At 34.7% G+C, this 13,075-nt stretch overlaps 1 protein-coding gene across 1 annotated transcript in view; it reads left to right on the forward strand.

Moving 5' to 3' along the window:
• ntrk3b (neurotrophic tyrosine kinase, receptor, type 3b) overlaps nt 1-13,075 on the forward strand; it is a gene marked incomplete at both ends in the record, with an annotated part of 163,804 nt that overhangs the window by 64,802 nt on the left and 85,927 nt on the right. The window contains one exon of the mRNA XM_079400952.1: nt 5,486-5,554. Coding sequence (XP_079257078.1) covers nt 5,486-5,554 — 69 coding nt within the window. The remainder of the gene's footprint in view (nt 1-5,485; nt 5,555-13,075) is intronic.

The raw sequence follows: 13,075 nt of genomic DNA on the forward strand, positions 1-13,075 counted from the left end.
ATTCAGACGGGCTAAATACAATAATTTTCAGTTTTCTTTTCATTAAAAATTGAAAAAATTAATGAAAGTCAAGCCTTCACATCCGCCAAACATGCCATAAGAGACTCAAAACCCACAGAATTTTGTTTAACAGGCGGATAAACCTGAGTGTCATCCGCATAACAGTGAAATGACAGTCCATGTTTTCTAAAAATTGAGCCAAGAGGGAGCATATAGAGAGAAAAAAGCAAAGGAGCCAAAATTGAACCTTGGGGAACCCCACAGGGCAAAAAAACATTACTCGAGTAATGTTCACCCATCTTGACTGAAAAACTCCTATTTGCAAAATATGATTTAAACCAATCTAGAGACCTCTTAAACCAATGCAATGGGCAAAAATGACTTGAATCTCAATTTAAACTTGGGCTATTCTTGGACAAATTAGATAAGTCTGTAAGTCTACAAAGAAGCTTTTTTTTTTTCTCCTCAGATGTTGTGACTCTATAAAGATAATAATTAAAATAAATAAATGACAGAGATAATTTCTCTCACAAACGAAAACCTTTTTATTTTTATTTTTTTACAAAAAAATCTTGCCTGAAATATTATTTTATAAATGATCCCTTGCTAACTTGTAATGAATATTTTTTTAAAGTTGATTTTTAGGAGAAAATAGTACACTCTTAAAAATAAAGGTGCTTAAAAGGTTCTACACATCGATGCCATAGAAGAACCATTTTTGGTTCCACAAAGAACAATTCAGTCAATGGTTCTTTAAAGAACCATCTCTTTCTTACCTTTTTATAATCTGAAGAACCTTCTTTCACCAAAAAGAACCTTTTGTGAAACAGAAAGGTTCTACAGATGTTAAAGGTTCATTATGGAACCACTTAGACAAAAACAGTTCTTCTATGGCATCGTGAAGCACCTTTATTTTTAAGAGTTTATAATCAGTATAATCAGAGCTGGGTAGATTAGTTACTAATTTTAATCCTTTACTGATTCTGATTGTAGTATCACTTTTTATTTATTTTTTTCATTTATATGTTTATTATTGAAATGTTGTTATATGCATGTGTCAATTTGATTTAATTTCTTTATTTTCTTAAATATGTGGGTAGATAGTATTTATAGAGTTGTAACTTTTTAGTTTTAGTTACTTTTTCTTATTTGTAAGTCGCTTTGGACAAAAGCGTCTGCTAAATGACAAAAGTAAGTAAAGTAAGTAAGTAAATTACGTGACCAAAAATTTTAGTTAGTTTCATAAATTTCATAATCCATTACATTACACATTTTACTTAAAAATCAGACTACTTTTTGATTACTTTTGACCTAAATTGTTTATCACATTGATTTAAATAAGATAATATTGTACCACATTGATTTAAAAATGAAAAGAAAAAGAAAATATATTCCATTTGTTGTTGACATGTTGACATGCATTAAACATTAATTATGCCAAGGTTTACCAAACTGGGGTTTGTAAAGGAACTGCAGGGGGTTTATGAGTTTACTGAAAAGCTAATTTATTTAAAAGATTAAAAAGAAGAATTAGGGAGAAACAATAAATTATGAATAATTTATCTCTATTGAATGAATATGTAATCATGTAATCAATAAAACAGTAACTGTAGTCTGATTCCGAGTATTTTAAAATGTAATTTAATCTAATTACAAGTACTTAATTTTTGGAATTATGTAATCCAGATTACATGTAATCAGTTACTGCTCTGAGTATCATCATAATGATCCTGTGTTGCCATGTCAGGGTGTTTTTTGATAGCACAACAGAGATACTGAAAAACATTTTACAAACATTTTAAGAGAAAAAGTGCACTTTAATATGCTTCACCTTTAACCCTCTGGGGCCTGAGGTGATTTTGGGGCCCTTGAGATGTTTTGACATGCCCTGATATTTGTGCTTATTTCAGCTACTTATAACATACTATTGACCAACATGTATTTTTTTTGTATTCAGCACAAACTGTGCTACAATAATATGTGACCAAGATGGATGTACATGTTTGCATTTTTTTGAAAAAAAAATATTATGCGTGGTGGTTAGTAAGTTTTGGGGAAAAAAATGGTCTTGTAGGCTAGAATATTTACTTCACAATTATGTGAAAATCATCCTGCTTAATCATTCACAGAAAATAATATATTGATTTAAATTTTTAAAGACATGTTTTGTGATTGAAAGCCAATATGCGAGGGAGTAACACTCACAAAGATTTGCAATTACATAGATTGACTTATGCAACACATTTTACTCTGCACACTCAAAAACACACACGCGTACACTCTGACTGACTCCATCAGTCAGAGTGTACGCGTGTGTGTTTTTGAGTGTGTGTTGTGTGTGTTGACATTTTAAAGCACACAGCGGACACAAAACCCCTACCCCTGCATCAGGCCGCATCAGAGAGCTTGTTGCTATGGCGACTGTCTTAGGCAGCCAGCAGTGCTTGTTATAAAAATTATAAGAGTTTCTAATGACCCTGAGAATACGCCAGTCCTCTAGTCAAAATAGCTTCTTATAAGACATGCATCTGTCACTCCAGCCATCTTACAGCTGTGTGTTTCTCTAAAGAGCAGATATCTAGAGAAAAAAATGCTATGTGGTTGCTAGGTAGTTGATTAATAGTCCAAGTCAAAAGAGCCCACCAACAAGTGGTTTTGGTCTTTCTTTCAGTCTAATTTTGTGGATTTTTTTCTATGTAATCATGCACTTGGGCAAAAATTTTATGTCTGGTCTTTGACACAACTTTCCTCAACAAGCTGAATAATTTGAGTTATCCGTATCACAAATAAGATGAGTTACATGATAAATATAAAAATAGTAATATTGTGAATTATTATTTAAAATAGCTTTAAAATATATACTAAACACTGAAATAACTGTTTTCTATTTTAATGTATTTTAAATGCATACTGTAAAAAAATGGACAGAGTGTTCTTTAAAATAAAATAATTTTCTGCATTGATTTTTTTGTATATGATAGCAAAGTTTAATTTTCAGCATCATCATGTCATTCTTCAGTGCCACGTGATCCTTCAGAAATTAATCTAATATGCTGATTTGTTTTTATAACTTTTTAATAAATCAATGTTGAAAACCATTGTACTGCTTAATATTTTTGTGAAAACGGTGATTCTCTTTTTCAGAATGGTTTGATCAATAGAAAGCTAAATAATAACAGCATTTATTTGAAAAATAAATCTTTTGTAAGATTATAAAAGTCTTTACTGTCACTTTTGATCAATTTAATGCATCCTTGTTGATTAAAAGTATTAATTCATTTAAAAATATCTTGACCCCAAAATTTTGAACCATAATATTGATGGTCATTTTATTGGTGCTAATTTTATAGGAAAGTAGAACCTTTTGAAATACTGAGCCAGATGCTTTGTGAAGGATAAAACATTATCTTTTCACTGAATTTACTGATAAACCTATAGAGACAGAGCAACACATGTCATAATCTGAAAACCACGCCTACTGTGGGGGAAAACAATCCAACCATCTCCATTTACTTTGCATTGCGGGAAGCTGCCTCCTTTCTGACTTATAACAAAAAACAGAACAATGCCTAAAAGCTGCTATGTGACAAGATGTACAGTAAGCAAGATAAAAACCAGAACCACGTTTTTATAAGCTGTCGACCCCAAAAAACGAGCGTTTAAGGACACCTGAGATGATATGAACCGGAGAGGAGGAGATATATTGTGAAACCAAAATGTATTGGTCTATGTCAGTGCCCCTTTTCCTTACCTTCCTTTTGTTTGAGAAACAATCTAACTGAATGGCCCAGTGTGAAATACCCTGACATCTACAACTATTTGTATCCTTAAACACTCGTTTTTTGGGGTCGCCAGCTTATAATAACTTAGTTCTGTTTTGTTTTTTTAGCTTGTTTACTGTACATCTCACATAGCAGCTTTCAGGGCATTGTTCTGTTTTTTGTTATATGTCAGGCTATAAGTTTTTTCTGAGTGCTTCCTTAAATGTATTATTTGATATATTTGAGATAGACAGGAACAGATCTACTAAAAGGTTTCAGACCATGGACCATTTATAACCATATTTTGCACTGAAATCTAAAACAAATGCATTGATAAAAATGATTATATTACCATTTTGCCCAAATATTGATACTTAATATGATTTAAGTCGAATGACAGACCCATTCTATGACGTCCATTCTATTTTTCCTCCATATCACGGCTGTCCATCTTTCTTTATAACCAGTGGATTTATCTAATGCCCCCCACCACATATCATGCCTTTGGCTTTGTTGGTTAAAAGCCATTTACAAGTCCCAGACCACCTCTTTGTATTGAATTTGTTGGCTTTTAAAACCTGCAGTCTTTCATTGCGTCTACTGAATTTGTAGACGGCGAACTGCTCAAGTTCTCTTTATTGATTTGGCTGAGCGGCCCCTGCAGCTGCTCCTTTTCTCTCAGCTCCTCTTGGCAGTGATGGAGGCTCTCTCTGATTTCCTGTTGCATAAAGTCCTTCTCTCTCATGTTAACTCTTTCGTTAATGTTGTGTTTCACAGAACGTGTTCACTGAATTACACTTTTTCTTGCTCTTTATATTCGCATCTAATTATTTTTTGCATATGCACACTTTTAAAATGTACAGTATTTGACTAATTTTGCACTCATCGATGTATCCACATTTGAAAGTTTAGGGTCGGTAATACATTTTCCGTGTTTTTGAAAGTCTCTTTTGCTCATCAAGGCTGCATTTATTTGACCAAAAATACAGTAAAAACATAAATATTGTGAAATATTATTACAATTAAAAGTAGCTGTTTTCTATTTTAATATATTTTAAAATATAATTTATTCCTGTGATGCAAAGATGAATTTTCAGCATCATTACGCCAGTCTTCAGTGTCACATGATCCTTCACAAACCATTCTTATATGCTGATTTGCTGCTCAAGAAACATTTATTATTATTAGCAATGTTGAAAACAGTTACGTAACATTTTTTGGAAACTGCGATTCATATTTGTAAGGATTATTTGATGAACAGAATGTTCAAAAGAACAGCATTTATTTGAAATAAATGTTAACTATGGCCACTTTCGATCAATTGAATGCATCTTTGCTGAATAAAAGTATTAATTTCTTACAAAACGAAACATCTTACTGACATCTTTACTTTTGAACAGTAAAATAGTTTACTTCATCCATTTCTTTTGGGACTACAAGAATCATTTGAGTTTCTTCAACTGAAAGAAAGTTCCCAGCATGCTTTGCGTAGGGCTGAATCAGGAGAATAAATGTGCAAATGAAGTGCTTTTTGCGCTAATCTTTAATAAAAATGTACAAATTTGCTTAATCTTTCTCTCTTTTTCAGCCGACGTCACAAATCTCACAGGAAATATCACATTTTAGGAGTAATGTTAACTTATGTTATGTTGATTGCATTGCTTCCTGTGTTCACAGCTAAATCATAAATTGCTGTTCCTCTTTCTTCTTGTCTCCTTGCACAGAAACCTGTCCAAGAACCCTCTGACGACACTCTCTTGGCAGCTTTTTCAGCACCTTCAGCTGGTCGAACTGTAAGTTCATCCTGCAATAGTTAATAGTATTTCCAAAAGTGAGATAACTGCATGCATTCAATTGCCAAATCGCAGTTTAAAAAACACACCAAGCAATAATTCCTCAAAACTCCCTCTGTGTAGATTTTCTATATGATAAGCGCCTGCTAAATTGGACGCTGAAATCCAGGCTTGATGCTCGATCGCATTGCTGTGTTCATTAGAAGTGTTTTCAGCACTTGACTGTCAACTAATTTGTTTATGCTCCCCCTGCTCCCATCCTCCGACAGACTTGTGTCTCTGTCAAAGCAAAACATCTCCGGTGATGAAGCAGAGACACTTTTTCCATGTCTGCGAACAGTCAAGTCGCTCGTGCTGGTTAATTAAGAAATGGCAGTGAAATGTATTGGTCTTGTCTGCTGGGAGCCTGACCTCATTTTCTTGTTTGTCATGAATAGTTGAGCAATATGCATGCACATAAAGTGATGAGTTTGTTTATTGATTGTGAGTGATGATGTGGAGTCTTAAATGACAAAACAATTCAATTATTTTAAATTTGACATGTCCCGTCCTCGTTCTTTGTTGTGGATGAACACAACTTGCAGAGCTGCTGACATATGTCCTGCTTAATTTTTTATTATGCACATTTTTGGCTGGGGGATTTTGTGACTGTGCACATTGCTGTCTTTTCCTGTCCTCCCTATTGTGGATATTGTGGATGATATGAACAACACATGTCATTTGTCCAAATCTGTCCTCCAGGAAATGAGTTTTTACCAGAATCTGATTTGTGTTAAATGTTATGGTGAATTAGATATATTTACCAGGTGGGTGCTGTAGAGATAATTTCAGTACAGTTCAGTGCTAAAATGCAAGATAATTTAGTACTGAATTTAATAAGTGTTCAACTGCACCTCTAAAATGTGCCATTATGTGGCAATATCAAAAGATCAATCTGGCTCAAGTACTGTTTTGTGTGATTCTTTGATTTTAGGCCGTTACTGGAATAACTCTGTAAGGAATAAGCTGTAAATATCAGGAAAATTATAATAATCAGACCTGGGAAAGTTGGAGAAATTAATGAATGTCACAAACATTTTTATAATGAATGTAAATCTGTCTGGTTACTCATGTTAGTTTGTTTGTTATTGTTTTTAATGAGTGAAATCTACAGTAAATTATGTTAAGAAGCTTTATCTATTTATGATAAATAATTGTGAAGTGAATTCATTAGATAATAAGAAGGTTTGGGAACTTAGCTTAAAGGGGTGGTTGATTGCGATTTCACTCTTTTAAAGTTAGTTAGTGTGTAATGTTGCTATTTGAGCATAAACAATATCGGCAAAGTTGCAGCGCTGAATGTTCAATGTAAACTGAGATATCATCTTTTAAAATTTTGGTAGTTTAAAGCCTACAAAAACGGCTCTTAGGGACTACAACGAGCTACTTCCCGGGTCTGTTATATCATGAACCCAGATAAACCCCGCCCCCAGGAACACACAACGAAGGGAGCAAGGCCATGCTGTGCTGCATTAGAGAAGAGGAAGAGAAAACTAGGGGTGCACGTAAAAATCTATTCATATATGAATCGCAATTCTGTCTTCTAATGATTCTAATGGACACACAACTTTCAAAATCAATGTTCTAAAGCAGCAGTTCTGCATTTCGCTCTCTTGTTCTCTCTCTTTCTTTCTCTCATTCAGATCATCAGCTCAGTGAATCCGTACATTAAAAGCTAACACAAGCAGTAGCATTTACAAATAAAAGCATGTCTAAAAGTATGAGACGACAACAACAAACAAACAAACATTCTATTAAAAGCCATGCTTGCACAGGTTCTGCGCGATCCTCTTCAATAATATCCTCTGCATCTCAATCGGGCTTAAATTTATATGAAATATAGACGATGCTATTGTTTACAATACAAGCGGAACACATGCCACTAAGCTGAGGGGCGGGATGTTTAGACACACACTAGAGGCAGTTTAACCAATCGTGTATTTCTGAGGGAGGGGCTTCATAAAAGCAGGAAATGATCAGCGAGTTTATCAGAGAAGGGACAGAGAGGTGTGGAATAACGGTAAATTACAGGTACATCTAAAAAAATTAGAATATCGTGAAAAAGTTCATTTTTTCTTGTAACTTATTTCAAAAAGTGAAACTTTCATATATTTTAGATTCATTACATGTAAAGTAAAACATTTCAAAAGTTTTTTGTTTTAATTTTGATGATTAGACCTTACAGCTCATGAAAGTCAAAAATCAGTATCTCAAAATATTAGAATATTTACATTTGAGTTTCAATTAATGACCATCCCTACATTATAAATTCTGGGTATCTCTTGTTCTTTGAAACCACAATAATGGAGAAGACTGCTGACTTGGCAATGGTCCAGAAGACGAACATTGATGCCCTCCACAAAGAGGGTAAGTCACAGAGGGTCATTACTGAAAGGTGTGGCTGTTTACAGAGTGCTGTATCAAAGCATATTAAATGCAAAGTTGACTGGAAGAATTTGGGTAGGAAAAGGTGCACAAGCAACAGGGATGACCGCAAGCTTGAGAATACTGTCAAGCAAAGCTGATTCAAGCACTTGAGAGAGCTTCAAAAGGAGTGGACTGAAGTTGGAGTCAGTGCATCAAGAGTCACCACGCTCAGACGTCTTCAGGAAAAGGGCTACCAAGCCACTTCTGAAACAGAGACAACGTCAGAAGCGTCTTACCTGGGCGGTGGAGAAAAAGAACTGGACTGTTCCTCAGTGGTCCAAAGTCCTCTTTTCAGATGAAAGTAAATTTTGCATTTCATTTGGAAATCAAGGACCCAGAGTCTGGAGGAAGAGTGGAGAGGCACAGAATCCATGTTGCTTGAAGTCCAGTGTGAAGTTTCCACAGTCAGTGATGATTTGGGCTGCCATGTCATCTGCTGGTGTTGGTCCACTGTGTTTTCTGAAGTCCACAGTCAACGCAGCCATCTACCAGGAAATGTTAGAGCACTTCATGCTTCCTTCTGCTGACAAGCTTTATGGAGATGCTGATTTCATTTTCCAGCAGGACTTGGCGCCTGCCCACACTGCCAAAGGTACCAAAAGCTGGTTCAATGACCATGGTGTTACTGTGCTTGATTGGCCAGCAAACTCGCCTGACCTGAACCCCATAGAGAATCTATGGGGTATTATCAAGAGGAAGATGAGACACCAGACCCAACAATGCAGATGACCTGAAGGCCGCTATCAAAGCAACCTGGGCTTCCATTACACCTGAGCAGTGTCACAGGCCGATTGCCTCCATGCCACACCGCATTGATGCAGTAATTCATGCAAAAGGAGGCCCAACCAAGTATTGAGTGCATAGAAATTAACATGCTTTTCAGAAGCCTGACATTTCTGTTTAAAAATATCCTTTTTTTATTGATTTTATGTAATTTTCTGAGACACTGAATGTTGGGTTTTCATAATCTGTAAGCTATAATCATCAAAATTTCAAGAAATAAAGGCTTGAAATATTTCACTCTATGTGTAATGAATCTATATAATATGTGAGTTTCACTTTCTGAAATGAGTGACAATAAATATTGACCTTTTTCATGATATTAAATTTTTTTTTAGATGTACCTGTATATGAAAAATTATGCATTTTTTTAAAACGAAGCATTAACACGTTAGACTGCACCCCATAAACACAATCAAGACTAGAAAAAAAGAGTCAACCACCCCAAGTTATATCACTATTGTAGTGCACATAATACCTTTATTGTAGATGATGAAATAAACAACACATGTCATTTGTCTAAATTTGTCCTCCAGGAAAATTGTTTTTAAAAATCTGATTTCTTTTCACCATTTTGGTGAATTAGGCATATTTACCAGGTTGGTGCTTTAGAAATAAGCAAAGTTTAGTGGTAAATTCAACTGCACCTCTATGTGCCATTAGGAGCCAATATCAAAAGACAATCCAGTAGACTCAATAGCTCAATGGCTCAATAGTGTTTTGTGTGATTCTTTAATTTAGGGCCACTTGCAGAAATAGCTCTGTAAGGAATAATGTGTATATGTCATGGAAATTATAATATTCAGACCTGGAAAAGTTGTGGAAATTAATGAAATCTTGAAGTCATGGAAAGTTCTATAGTCAATATAAATCTTTGTAGTTATTCCAGTTAGCAATTTTGGTATTGTTTTTTTAATTAAAAACTCTAGTAAATTATGCTAAGAATCTTTGGGCAGATTTACTAACAGCTTGCACTAGCGCAAACCCTCTTTTGACAATAAAACTATAGTTTATACAGTATACTGTCTGGATTTACTAAAGGCATGCTGTGAAAGGGCTTTGGACACAGTTATTTTTGCAACTGACCTTTTTTGCATCTGCATTTGTAGGAGTTTTCCTTTCAGATGCAAAATTAATGGGAATTATCTTGAATAATTGGAATAAACGTGATTTAATAAGATTTGCGCTAGTCAGTTTATTGGTATTTGTGCCATTCTTAAACACCATTATAAAACTGATTTTTAGACAGTTTTGTATTTTCACAATTTTCCGTGTGACCAGCACCAAGATATCTGTTTTTTTGTCAGCAGAAAGCCTGGCTATCAAATAATTTCTTAAAATTAAATGAAAGTAAAACTGAGCTTATGTGGTTTGGAGGACCTGCTATGAGTGATCTCCCTAATTTAGCAGAGTTGTCCCCGTATTGTAAACCGGTGGTTAGAGATCTTGGGGTAATGTTGGATTCCTCCTTAAAGTTCGAGAAACAGATAAACTCTGTTAAAGGTGAAATCTGCATTTTTTTTTAATTTAAGACTTCTGGCTAAGGTAAAACCATTCCTATCTTGTAAGGATTTGGAGATGTTGATCCATGCTTTTGTGTTCTCGAGACTTGACTATTGTAACTCACTTTACATTGGCGTCTCTCAAACATCTTTAAGTCGGCTGCAAATAGTACAAAATGCTGCAGACAGACTTTTAAACTTTTAATTTTTGTTTTTAAGAGCCTAAATGGATTAGCCCCACCATATTTATCTGAGCTCCTTCAGGTCTATAAGCCCCTTAGGTCCTTAAGGTCTGCAGAGAAAGGGGTTCTGTTTGTTCGGAGGACGAAATACAAGAGAAGGGGTGATAGGGCCTTTGCAGTAGTTGCCCCTAAGTTATGGAACAACCTACCGCTCCACATTATATCTGCTCCCACATTAGGCTATTTTAAAAGCCGGTTAAAAATGCACTTCCTCAGTATAGCCTCTATGAGTGAAGAGGGATGAGGGTGCAAGGTTTTTGTTTATCCATGGTTCTGTGTTGCTGTTTTATAATGTGATTTGTGTTTTTTTTTTTTTTTAATAATGCCTGTACAGCACTTTGGTGCAACTCTCTGTTGTTTGAATAGTGCTATAGAAATAAATAAACTAAAGAACTAACTAAAGAAGTCCACCAGATGACACAAACCTTTCATCCAGTGGACTTTTGACATCTTCTAGGGCTTTTATGAAAACTACAGATCATACTTCTGCATTTTTGTATCCCTGCTCATGAATAGACTGATCAAGCCCGGTGCATTATAGGTTTTGAAGTTTTCCTACCTTTTCTCACCACAGCCCTTTTTCTGCTATATCTAGTCATGCAGCACTTATTTACAAAAAAATAATTGTGTTTCTACAGCATAGACAGCCAACTTGTAGTGTACATAATACCGTTACATCAAAAATTTACAAACAACGACAGTACCGACAGCCAGAAAAAGTTTAGCGATATAAAATTAAACAGGACAAATGCAGCTTTTATGTTTGCGATGTTAAAGGGACAGTTGCTAGACAATAATTCTAGACAATGAAGGGATAATTCAGCCCAAAATGAAAACTCTGTCATCATTTGCTCACCCTCATGTTGTTTCAAACCCATATAACTTATTTTCTTCTGTGAAGCATAAAATAAGACATTTAAAAAATAATAATTCTCCATACAATGGAAGTTAAAGGGCTCCAATGTTGTTTGGACCCCAACGTTCTTCAAAATATATATTTTTTGTGTCCCGCAGCAGAAAGAAAGTCATTTGGAACAACAAGAGCGTGAGTAAATGAAGACAGATTTTTGTTTTATTTTTTGGTTGGACTATTTCTTTAAGTGTCTAAAAATATGTGCATGATTTGTCAGTTTAAAATGATGTTTCAGAGTTCAATCAGAGCATGTAACCAATCGTAATGCTCTTGCTGTCCTGTATTATCTGAAAGTGACTTGGTGATACATTCACCACTGGCATGACGTGTCATCAAAATGATTGATCATATGGTTAAACTGCACTTAAAAATGAGAATGGAAGAATGCATTGCAATAAATCCTACGAAGTCATTGTCTTCAAGGACACTTAGTACACAAACATTTGCAGACATACTTCATCAGCATAAGGTCTGTGTGTCTCTTCTGTCTGGGTGAGTGACCACTTCCTTTTTTTTCAAAGAAAGTGACATCAAGATGGGCTGGGGGTTTCAGATCATAGCTAAGATTTTCAGCCTGTTGTTTTGACAATATTAAATATGACTCTTTGGTTAAAATTATAGTTCATTTTATTGAAATAAATAAATAAATAAAAAAGCATGTATGATAGAAAATATTAATTTACTTGTTTTTTCACTCACAAGAGACATCCTTTCAGCATTACAGACAATTAGATTCAAAATGTTTGATGCAAAAAGTAAAACAGACAAATTTTCACTAATTTAGCAATAAGAAAATAAATATTTATCAAAATGTGTGTGTGTGCCATTTCAGATGAAATGGATGTATGGCTGAATGGAGGAAAGAAAAAGCAAAAAGCATAGGAAAGAACAACTGGAAAATCTACATTTATTTCCACTAAATATACTTTGTAAACAAACCAATTTGAACTTCACTGAACAAATTCCATGTATTATGGAGATAAATGGTGTAGATTGGTATCAGTTATGTTGCTGTGGTGCTGTAGTAATGGTGTAATCTTCAAAGCTAGATGAGATTCACGGGCATTATTGATTTTCAGACCCAGTGAATCCATCCTAACAGTCATTGCAATATAATATTAGCCTGAGGGTTTGGAAAAATAATTGAGAATTTAGACTTTATCCATTTGGACAGCGATTCTCAACTGGTGGGTCACAGGTCTGTTCTGATGGGGTCATGAATAGCATGAAAATACTAAAATGTAGAAAACAAATAGTAAACCACAACATCAAATAAAAAAATAAATAAAAAATTGTTTACTTTTAAACTGGGTCTTAATGTCCAATGTAAAATCTGGATTCTGAAACGAAACCAGACCCACTCCTTTAAAGCACCACAATGTTTTGTTTTATTCTTCAAAAAGAAAATTATCCCATTACATTCTAAAGAGTTTCTATGCATCTTACAATTTAATTTCGCAATAGCTTTCAGGTGCATACGCACAAATAAACCTCATCAGCGTGCATAATCATGTTATGGGCTGTCAATCACTGTTGATGATAGTCAGGCCCCCCCGTTGGCCGCCGCTGGGTTATTCCTGGCAGCGTAAATGATGTCTGAGATTAAACTCAAAGCACG

The sequence above is a fragment of the Barbus barbus genome, assembly GCF_936440315.1.
Source record: "Barbus barbus genome assembly, chromosome: 1".
In the NCBI taxonomy this organism is placed as follows: domain Eukaryota; kingdom Metazoa; phylum Chordata; class Actinopteri; order Cypriniformes; family Cyprinidae; genus Barbus; species Barbus barbus.